This window comes from Oncorhynchus clarkii, chromosome 16 (genome assembly GCF_045791955.1).
Source record: "Oncorhynchus clarkii lewisi isolate Uvic-CL-2024 chromosome 16, UVic_Ocla_1.0, whole genome shotgun sequence".
Taxonomy (NCBI): domain Eukaryota; kingdom Metazoa; phylum Chordata; class Actinopteri; order Salmoniformes; family Salmonidae; genus Oncorhynchus; species Oncorhynchus clarkii.
Window position 1 is genome coordinate 25514667 of NC_092162.1, and position 12436 is coordinate 25527102.

General features: G+C 41.3%; 1 protein-coding gene across 1 annotated transcript in view; it reads left to right on the top strand.

The window, feature by feature from the left end:
• The window catches only part of LOC139368253 (nerve growth factor receptor b), an 80734-nt gene that overhangs the window by 8391 nt on the left and 59907 nt on the right, over positions 1 to 12436 (top strand). Inside the window, exon 3 of the mRNA XM_071106967.1 lies at positions 12050 to 12412. Within this exon, the coding sequence (XP_070963068.1) occupies positions 12050 to 12412 (363 nt within the window). The remainder of the gene's footprint in view (positions 1 to 12049; positions 12413 to 12436) is intronic.

The window sequence follows — 12436 nt, forward strand, 5'->3', positions numbered from 1 at the left end:
CACACATGCCTTGATAGTGATTTACAGATTACACCCCCTTCAGCCATAAATGTCTGGACATTCATTACATTGTGATGTGGTCACCTAAGGGTTATGACCTCCTCATAGCATTACCCCACTGTACTTATTGTCCATAGTACAGTACAGTACAGTACAGTTCAGTTCAGTACACACAGTACTGCTGTATTGGACATGAAGTAAGTCTTGGCCGGTATTCATAAAGCGAAGAGAAGAAGCTAAGTAGTGCTGATCTAGGATCAGTTTAGCCTTTTAGATCATAATGAATACAATTATATGGACAGGGAGGGCCTGATCCTAGATCAGCACTCCTCTGAGATGTTTTATGAATATGGGCCCAGATGAACAGTGAGTTCTGTTATCACGGTTTCTCAACTTCCCAACAGTAATTATGCTGTACACTAGACCGAGTAAACTCTTTTTCTAGTCAAGACATACTTTTGAGTGAATACATACTGTACTTATGAGTGCCAAAGCAAGTGCCCTCTCCACGCGCCCTTGTTTGCCCGTGCTACAGGTGGCTATGTTGGTCCGCTAATACAGGAATAGTGAAGTCCCAAGTGCACTCCTCTTATGCACTACTTTTTTATTCATCAATATTTATTATAGATTTTTTTTTAATTCAGGGGGTGCAACACGCTCTGCACCCCTACTTCCCACAGCTATGACAGAAGAGTATGTACTATATTTTCTTTACCCCGATGCTGGATGCTAATTTTCTCAAAACAATAACAATAACAAATGTGTCCTCCCCTAACAAATAAGACCCCTTTTTCGGTCTTATGTTCCAATATTTTAAATGGTGTTTTTTGACGTTGGATAAAAGTACAGAGTCAGAGCTTCAAAATGGTTTATCGTACACTGCAATAAAAAAAGCTAAGTTACTTTGAAAGTTGATCAACTTGTAACCCCACATTTGAGAAATGGCCCTTGAAAAGTTGTGGTTTGGTTTTTACACCTGTTTGTTCCTACTCATTCAGCATCGTTCACACCCTCTTATGCATAGCCCCGCCCATCTCTTTAAGGCCTGAGGCCATGTGCTAAACAAAGTGAGTAAGGTGGTGTAGTAAACAACCAAAGATTTCAAGGCTGAAAGTCGTGAAAGTAGTAGCCTTCCGTAAGAAAAACTCAAGGTAAAAGTACACTTTATCTAGTTATTGGCCTATATCCTAATCGGACTTTGGTGTAGGTCATGTTGTTCTTCACATTACTGTCTCTGGGAACACACACTATATCAAATCAAAGTATATTTGTCAGATGCACAGGATGCAGAAGGTGTAAACGGTACAGTGAAATAGTTACTTGCATAGTAGCAAAATCCAAAATAGAAAGTGTCAATATAAAAGTGTTGAACTCTGAACAAACTCTGAACGAAGTTCTGAACAAACTCGAACGGACATCTGGGAAAAGCTCAAACCAAGTTGATTCAACTCAATGGGTGCTTGAGCTGCAAACACAACATACAAGTCACTCAAGCACATATTTATAGCTTACAACTAGGCGGAGTCATCTCCTTGCATGTCTAAGATAACTAATCCTTCTCTGGTGTTAGGCAGAGACACAGTAGGTTCCTCTTACTGGTATTATCATGGCCCTGCCTAAGTCCCAGGACCCTTATGGGTGTGGAAATGTGTGTGTGAGATAGGACTATAATCAGATGGTCATCGGGGTGAGCCCCTATGGCCCACCTCCCCGCAGTGTCTTCTATCTTCAACTGCTGATCTTATCCCGAGTTGAGGTCCACATCTCTCATGGTCCGAGTTCCTCAGAAACTGGCCTTCCTTATCAGGAATTGTAACTAAACTGTTGCCCTTTGCCTCTCTCCTTAGGATCATTAATATATTTCAACAGAATATGAACTTTCTGCACTTCCTCTCAGTAACTTTCAATACCCAGAGTTCCTACACACCATTTATTGACCCCAAACATATACAGTTGAAGTCATAGGTTTACATACACCTTAGCCAAATGCATATAAACTCAGTTTTTCACAATTCCTGACATTTAATCCTTGTAAAAGATTCCCTGTCTTAGGTCAGTTAGGATCACCACTTTATTTTAAGAATGTGAAATGTCAGAATAATAGCAGAGAGAATGATTTATTTCAGCTTTCATTTCTTTCATCACATTCCTAGTGGGCCAGAAGTTTACATACATTCAATTAGTATTTGGTAGCATTGCCTTTAAATTGTTTAACTTGGGTCAAACATTTCAGGTAGCCTTTCACAAGCTTCACACAATAAGTGTCCTGACAGAGCTGGTGTAACTGAGTCAGGTTTGTAGGCCTCCTTGCTCGCACACGCTTTTTTAGTTCTGCCCTCAAATTTTTTATGGGATTGAAGTCAGGGCTTTGTGATGGCCACTCCAATACTTTGACTTTGCTGTCCTTAAGCCATTTTGCCACAACTTTGGAAGTTTGCTTGGGGTCATTGTTCATTTGGAAGACCCATTTGCGACCAAGCTTTAACTTCCTGACTGATGTCTTGAGATGTTGCTTCAATATATCCACATAATTTCCTCCTCATGATGCCATCTATTTTGTGAAGTGCACCAATCCCTCCTGCAGCAAAGCACCCCCACAACATGATGCTGCCACCCCCGTGCTTCACGGATGGGATGGTGCTCTTTGGCTTGCAAGCCTCCCCCTTTTTCCTCCAAACATAACGATGGTCATTATGGCCAAACAGTTCTATTTTTGTATCATTAGACCAGAGGACATTTCTCCAAAAAGTACGATCTTTGTCCCCATGTGCAGTTGCAAACCGTAGTCTGGCTTTTTTTTATGGCAGTTATGGACCAGTGTCTTCTTCCTTGCTGAGCGGCCTTTCAGGTTATGTCGATATAAGACTGGTTTTACTGTGGATATAGATACTTTTGTACCTGTTTCCTCCAGCATCTTCAAACGGTCCTTTGCTGTTGTTCCGGGATTGATTTGCACTTTTTGCACCAAAGTACGTTAATCTCTAGGAGACAGAACTCGTCTCCTTCCTGAGCGGTATGATGTCAGGGTGTTCCCATGGTGTTTATTCTTGCATACTATTGTTTGTACAGATGAACGTGGTACCTTCAGTCATTTGGAAAATGCTGGATGAACCAGACTTGTGGAGGTCTTGGCTGATTTCTTTTGATTTTCCCTTGATGTCAAGCAAAGAGGCACTGAGTTCGTAGATAGTCCTTGAAATACATCCACAGGTACACCTCCAATTGACACAAATTATGTCAATTAGCCTATCAGAAGCTTCTAAAGCCATGACATAATTTTCTGGAATTTTCCAAGCTGTTTAACGGCACAGTCAAGTTAGTGTATGTAAACTCCTGACCCACTGGAATTTTGATACAGTGAATAGTAAGTGAAATAATCTGTCTGTAAACAATTGTTGGATTTTTTTGTGTGTGTCATGCACAAAGTAGATGTCCTAACCGACTTGCCAAAACTATAGTTTGTTAACAAGACATTTGTGGAGTGTTTGAAAAATGAGTTTTAATGACTCCAACCTAAGTGTAAACTTCCAACTACAACTCTACATTCCTTATACATGTAAATATATCAATACGTTTTAGTATGGCAACATGAATAGGTCAATTTTAAGCTAGCTTTAATCTTTAATCCAACCGTGTCAATAAAAATAAAAAAACAAGAACAAAAAGTGTCAATGCCAGTAGAGACAGAACAAAATCATGTACAGTATGTCATAGAACAATGTCATTAACGATAGCAGTGGTGTGTGTGAGTCATGTGAATGCGCATAGAGGCAGTGCAGATAGTCCGGGTAACTGGAAACTCACCCCCAGTGACGAACTGCGACGTCTACACCCCGCATGAACCAGGGAATCTATATATTCGGGAAAGCCTGTTTCTTGCCCTTGACTTTGGCACAGGGCATATGATGTCCATGGCCTCTTCATCGCAAAACTCTCAGATCTTCAAATAAAATATATACATTTTGGTGGGTGCTTGTACAGGCAGACCATCTCTGTGAGGAAGGGTGTCAGCATTGCGCCGCAGCTGAAACCTGCTCCCTACTGAGTCAGAACGCTCATTGGCAACGACAACACCAAGCTCCAGGGCTTTGAGGCTGTAAAACATGAAAATAGGCAAAAAAATAGACAAGACATTATAACCTTGCATAACATCAATGTACCTCTTAAGTTTAGATAATAAGACGTGCTGTTTATGCTTAACAAGTTGATGGGCCATGTAATCATCTGGCAAAGTGGAACCCGGGTATGCCACTCGGGAGGCCAACACTCCGCTTCTAACCCATCACTGAGTAATACATATAATAATATATGTCCTCCAAAATGTATGATAAATTACCTCATCCAATTCGTATGCTATTGTATGAACAGGTAAGATGTATGATACTATAAGTTATCTAATTCATATGATAATGTACGATCACTATTCAATTCATAACGTAATGTAATGGAGGGTGTCAATTTAAATACCAAATCCTACGAATTGCCCTGAGACCAGGTTGGCATGATAGGAAAATAATAGGCCAATAAAAGAAAAAAGAGTTTGAGACTGTTACTTAGTTTGAGCCTGGTCCCAGATCTGTTTGTGCTATCATGCTTATCACTCATTGTCTTGCCAAACATGCTAGCAGAACTGGGACCAGACTAGTTTCTTGGATCAGAAGCTCCAAAATGAGAATGTTCTACATTTACTAAAACGACGGTACCGTCTCCCATGTAGGATGAGCCCATATTTAACTTTTTCCCCTGACTTATTGCGTGTCAGACTTGTTCGAGGTCAGGAGGTCCTAGTTGAGTTTGGGGCTGCGTTTCAAATGCCCTGGTTATGGGCCAGTTCCTGTCGGGTTCCCAGAGTCCTCTCTGGCCGTATTTGTGTGTGAATCCCAAGGCTGGTCTGGGCCACCCTGTCAAGTCAGCACTACTCTTTCCAGTGTGTGTGGGTGTGTGCGTGTCTCTGTCTGTGTCTCTGTCTGTATCTCTGTCTGTGTGTGAGCCATAGAGATATACTGTAGAATCCACAGGGCAGACAGACACACAGACAGGGTCATAAGAGTGTTTTTAGGTTTTAAGGATGAGGAGGACAGGATTGGTCTGCACTTTGTAATTTATTCATGGGTAGTTTCTGGGAAATTATGTACATCTATTTCTGTAAGACCATAATGCAACTCATGACATGAGTTAGGTTACTTTAAGTGGTCATGTTGCTTCTCAGAGAAATAATATCAGGGTTGCGTCCCAAATGGGCCCTGGTCAAAAGTAGTTCTCTATATAGGGAATAGGGTGCCATTTGGGATGCAGAAGTGAGTGCTTCTCTGGTTCTACTTTTCAAAATCCTTTTTTGGTAATATAAACACATGCTATAGACTTTAAAGGATTTCAGGGCTTTCCACACGTTTGTTTTTGATTCCAAGAACAAGGTATTTCGTTAAGGAAAATATCTTAATTTTGGGGGGTTTGTTGCTTTCTGGTCTGGTTGCATACGAAGTACAACATTTATTTTGTTTAAGTGTGTTGTGCCTGTCTTGTCTGGACTTGAAAGGCATTGAGTCGCAATGACCCAAATTCATCACGGGACTACACAAGTTTAGTGACTCATACAGAAAACGTAAAACGAAGATAAATAATGTGATGCCTGTCAGATGACTGATTAAATCACATGACTGATTGAAGCTTATCGCATTAGTACATTTTGCTTCAATTTAAAACTCAATTCAAACCATATTTGTTGATATTCACATAATATTGAACTTGAATCAGACATCAAATCAAATCAAATACAACAGGTTTCAGACTACCGTGAAATGCTTACTTACGAGCCTTTTCCAAACAATGCAGAGTTAAAAAGTAAGAAAAATGTGTTAAACATTTAAAAGGTAATAGTAACACAAATAATATATATTTATATAGACTATATACAAGGAGTACCGGTACCGGTAGACATACAGTAATGTATGTATAGATACATATGAGTATTAAACTACTATTTCATATGGCCAAAACTTTATGCAAGGGGAATGGAGCACATTGTTCTATCTAAGCCCTAAGACACCTCATCCAACTTAATCAACTTAATTATCAAGTTGAATAATATATATTGCTGGGCTTCAACCAAAATGTGCACCACTTTAGGTCCTCAGGACCATGATTGGGAAATACTACTGATTGTGTGCTCTGAAGCAGCACTTCATTCATCACTTTAAAGCCATTTGTTCCTCCCTTGTCAATCACAGCCAACTCAAAGCATTCCATTTCCTGGAACACATTTTCTTGCCCCATCTCTAGGGAGGAACTCACCCCCAAAGGCATGTACTGATCTAGGATCTGTTTTCCTGACCCCCAAGCTTAACCTTCACCATAATCAGCCCAGAGAAAGCAAACTGGCCCCAGAACAGGTGTGCTTTCCTTGAAAAAAACGAACCTGACCTCACCATTCCTCTGGTCCAGAGATGCTGAACAGCTAACCTGATTAACAGCTTCCAGCTGTTAATCAAACTGACAGGCCCAATATACCACACCCTGTAAGTTGTTTTCCTCCCTTTTCTTGACCCCTGCCTTGCTCTTGCCCTCTTTGTCTTTCTTACCACCATCACCTTAACCTTTAAACAGTAGTTCAACTCCTATGCAGGTTGGTTATTTAACCTCTACAGGATCGGTAGAGCTAACGTGCGCTAATGTAATTAGCATGAGGTTGTAAGTAACAAGAACATTTCCCAGGACATAGACATATCTGATATGGGCATGAAGCTTAAATTCTTGTTAATCTAACTGCAATTGCCAATTTACAGTAGCTATTACAGTGAAATAATAACATGCTATTGTTTGAGGAGAGTGCACAGTTATGAACTTGAAAATGTATTAATAAGTCATTTAGGCACGTTTGGGCAGACTTGATGCAACATTTTGAACAGAAATACAATGGTTCATTGGATCAGCATAAAACTTTGCACATACACTTCTGCCATCTAGCGGGCCAAAATCTAAATTGTGCCTAAAATGGATTAATACTTTGTGGCTTTTCTCTTGCATTTCAAAAATGATTTAGAAAAATCATGTTTTTTTCTTTGTATTATCTTTTACCAGATCTAATGTGTTATATTCTCCTACATTAACTTCACATTTCCACAAACTTCAAAGTGTTTCTTTTCAAATGGTATCAAGAATCTGCATATCCTTATTTCAGGATTTGGGTTTGTCATTTTAGGTGAAAATTGGACAAAAAAGGGTACGATCCTTAAGAGGTTTAAAAGGCCTGTCTCATCCATGTTAATGATCGCATATACACATGACAATGTTGTGCTCTTTTGGCCATAGACAAAAAAATATGGACGAAGCTATCCATGACGTCACCCCATTGTTTCTTATGAGAATGCTCAGTGGCGCATTTGATAATCAGGAAGTGTCATTTCAACGTGTCGCCATCTTGCTACATGGAGGAGTTTTTGGAAACATTGCATGCGCAGTTTGAGCTACTCTAGGAAGTGATGTTGCAGGCTAGCTCAGTGCTGCCCCCTCTCATGGAGTATCTCAAGTTGAAGGCCAACCGAGCTACTGCAGGCTTCCATTAGCCTTGTAATTTTGTCTGTGTGTGATTTTAAAGTCATCGGTTCCAGGACATACATCTGGTGAAATATAAGTAATAATTGGTACCATAATTGGGTTACAATTTTTTTTTTTATATCAACAAATATTGACAACGAAGATCACCATTTTCCCATTCACTATAATAGGGGATCCTGTTTTCTGGAAGCAATGCCTGCAGTACCACGATCGGCTTTCAACTTGAACTCCTCAATGCAAGGGGGCAGTCGTTCTCCCCTGCTTTAGGCCACCAGACTGCTGTGTCAGTTTACAGTGCAAGACAGACTCAGTGGTTACTTGAGAAGAAAAACTTAACAACAGCCACACACCATTTTGTCTTGGAACGTGGAACTGATCAGGGCTGATCCGGGCCAACTGAAACATGAGTTCTTGGGAGTGGATAGATAGACAACACAAGATAAAACAAAGCTAACCCAGCTGTGTGAGAACTTCAAGAAGAGACATCTCGCCAAGCGAAAAACATGTCAGACTCACACAAGTATGCACGCAGATACACAGGCACGCACGCACGCACGCACACACACACACACACACACACACACACACACACACACACACACACACACACACACACACACACACACACACACACACACACACACACACACACACACACACACACACACACACACACACACACACACAACTAAACATTGGGTTTAGTTTAAGAAGTGTAAGAAGTGCCCAGAGTATTCAACCTAACTAACACACACACAAACAACTCACCAACACAGACACACAGACTCACACAAGTATGCATGCAGATACACAGGCACGCATGCACGCAAGCACGCACACACACACACACACACACACACACACACACACACACACACAACTAAACATTGGGTTTAGTTTAAGAAGTGTAAGAAGTGCCCAGAGTATTCAACCTAACTAACACACACACAAACAACTCACCAACACAGACACACAGACACACACACCCATACACACATGCCTGACACACACACACACACACACACACACACACACACACACACACACACACACACACACACACACACACACACACACACACACACACACACACACACACACACACCACGACTGAGGGGACATTTGCTGTCTTTTTAGAGCAGCTCTCTTGTCAGCTGTGTGAGAAAAATACAGATCTCATCCAGTGAAAAACACTCCATCCTAACACACATGCTCATCTATTGCCGGCTGGCCAAAGTCGGAGTCCTTTCATGGGAGTTCAAAACAAAAGAATGCATTGAATGCTAGCTTCAGGCTAATGTACCGCTTTTATATTATCATAATGCTGAGCCAGGCAAAGACAGCCTATACTCCCTCCACTCCACCTCAGCTGCAGGCTAGCTTTATTAATGTATTGACTACTTGAATTATTGATGTGTGGCATTATGATAATGCATTTGAGAGCACTGATGGGGCAGGGGGGGGGGGGTGGCAGAGGGGCTGAGTGGACACATATCTGACACACAGGCAGGCACACATATACACACACACTGGCATGCACCAACACAATCCAAATAGATGCCAAATTTGGCCTCCATTCCCATATACCCAAGCATTATCTTAACAGTCCATTAGGTACAGTGCCGTGCAAATGTATTCTGACCCCTTGGATTTCTTTTTTTCCTGTGTTGAAAAGTGGGATTCAAATGGATTGAATTATCTTGTTTTGTCAACAATACACACAATACTCTGTAATGTCAATGTGGATTTTTTAAAAGATTGATCAAAAAAAATCCTAGAACTTAAAATATAGTAGAAGTATTCAGCCCATTTGTTTAGGCAAGCCTAAATGAGTTCAGGGGTAAAATTTGGCTTCACAAATCACATAAACAGTTACATGGACTCTGTGTGAAATAATAGGGGTTGACGTGTTTAATTGACTAATCTTCACTCTGTCCCCAAAATCGACTAAAAAGACTAGGGAGCTTTTCGAGAGCCTCGTAAAAAGGGAAGTGATTAGTAGATGGGTGACAATAGCAAATCAGGCATTAAATATCTCTTTAGGCATGGTTTAGTTAATAATTATGCCTTGCATTCTGTATTAAACCATCCAGACACCTCAAAGACACAGTTGCCTTTCTGAATTGAGATGCAGCACAGGAATGAAACTGCTCATGGATGTTACCATAAGGTCATTGGTGATTTTAAAGCAGCTACAGAGTTCAATGGCTGTGATGGGAGAGAACTGAGAATGGATCAACAACATTGTAGTGACTCCACAAGAATGACTTCAATTACAGAGTAAAAAGAAGAACACAAATATACAAAACATGGCAAAGGAATACACTTTTTGGTCTATGTTTGGGGCAAATCGAACACGACACAACACTGAGTAACTGCCTCCTTATTTTCAAGCATGGTGGTGGCTGCTTCATGGCATGGGTATTTTTAAGGATACAAATACATGGGATAGGGATAAGCTAAGGCAAAATCCTAGAGCAAAACCTGTTTCAGACTTCTTTACACCAGACACTAGGAGATGAATTCACCTTTCAGCAGGACAATAATCTACAACACAAGGCCACGTCTACACTGGAGTTGCTTACCAAGAAGATGGTGAATGTTCTTAAGTGGCCAAGTTACAATTTTGACTTAAATCTGCTTGAAATACTATGGACTTGCTCACCAACATCCTAACAGAGCTTGAAGAATTTAGAAAATAGTAATAGGCAAATATTACACAATCAAGGTGTGCAAATCTTTTAGAGATTTACCCAAGAATACTCACAGCTGTAATTGCTGCCAAAGGTGTTTCTAACATGTATAGACTCGGGGAGCCGAATACTTATGCAACAACTATATATATAAATAAAAAGTACACATTTCTTCCATTTTGACATTAAACTATTTGGGGTAGATAATGACAAGAAAATTAACATTAAATCAATTTTAATCCCACTTTGTAACACAATCAAGTGTGAGGAAATCCAAAGGGTCTGAATACTTTTGCAATTGCACTATCTATTGAACCATAAAGCAATGGTCTATGGATGATGGTCACCAGCATTGTAACTTGCAGAGCAATGAAGAGACAGGGTGGCATTTCGGCTACTGTAGCTGGCACACACTTTATGACCTTAACGCTTTATCAGGATAGGTTCTCGTCCTCCAAAAATGATGTATTTTTTATCTTTATGCAAAATAACAAAGTTAGTATGTCCAGTGTCACCTCCCGACTCTTTTCCATTTGGGCTTCTGCAGTACACAGTATGTCCTGGTTGGTGTGCCAATGGCGCAGGAAGAAAACACTTGATATGCCAATGGGACATTGAGCATACAGACCACAGCACAACTGTCCTTGCACTACACTACACTACACCCCAACACACAACTGTGCCGTACATCCTCATTCGTTTTCAACATGCTCAAAACTTAGCCATTTAGGCGAACACAGACAGACACACACACTCAAAAAGAACATCACGGCGGCTCTGACAAATAGGTCCGTTGCATAATTGAGTGTGTTTCCGAGTTTTCTCTCCAGTCCAACTACAGCTAAACACGCAATGTTGATGGATACCTTTGAAATAATATAGATTCATACAACATTCTGAATAGATCTCACACATGTCAAAAATAAAACATTCTTAATATCACCGGTAAAAAAAAAAAAAAATTTTTAAATTCAGACATTTTTGTTGAGCAGATCCTTTCCCCAAGTGGCTTACATCGCCTTTGCTAACACTTATCCCCATTCATGCAGCTGAATATCTACCCACTTGCGTAACATAGGAGGAATTGCCTCAAGGGCATAGCACCTGGGAATTGAGCTATTGACCTTTGGGTCACCAGTAAGATGGATTTCTAAGAACATGCATAATAGTCACCTCTGTCAGACTACAAGACATCTCGGGAAGGATTCATGTTCAAAGAAGGTCTTGGGGTTGAATGTGTTTTTCTTATTGATTGTATTCACATGACAAAATGGGGGGGGGGGGGGGGGGGGTGGTAGACCGTCGTGAGACAGGTTAGTTCCACCCCCCCCCCCCCCATTTTGTCATGTGAATACAATCAATAAGAAAAACACATTCAACCCCAAGACCTTCTTTGAACATGAATCCTTCCCGAGATGTCTTGTAGTCTGACAGAGGTGACTATTATGCATGTTCTTAGAAATCCATCTTACTGGTGACCCAAAGGTCAATAGCTCAATTCCCAGGTGCTAGGACGTGACATATCAAATGGATGACGTAGTACACAATTGTGCAATTTTCAGGGACCGGTTTTGGCTCATGAGCACTACTTTCAAAACTACTGGCTGAAATTACTATACAAAACCTCTGGAGCATCACTAGCTTTCCCAACATTCCCAGGTTTTCCAGAAATCCCAGTTGGAAGATTCCCGGAATAAGTAAGAAAACTGGAATCCACCGACAAGGATTTCTGGAAAACCTGGGAAATTTGCCAGAATATTGCAACCCTATTTAATTACATTATTTTCTCCATTTTCTCCAAGGTGAGACGTTTGCGGAGAACTTAAGCCACAACGAGACGTGCCAGCCGTGCACCCGCTGCGTGGGCCTCCTCCGCATGCAGACGCCCTGCACCGACTCCAACGATGCCATCTGTGTTTGCGACTACGGCTACTACCTCAACGAGCTGTCCAGCCAGTGTCAGAGCTGCACCAAGTGCCCTGAGGGCCAGGGCATGCTGTACAGCTGTGAACACGACCGCGACACCGTGTGCGAGGAGTGCACCAGAGATACGTACTCTGACCAAGAGAGTTCGCGGGAGCCCTGCCTGCCCTGCACCATCTGCGACGAGGACGACGAGCTGGAGATCAAGGCCTGCAACTCCATCAGTGACACCGTTTGCCAAGGTAGGAGAGACAGAGCTAATGTTA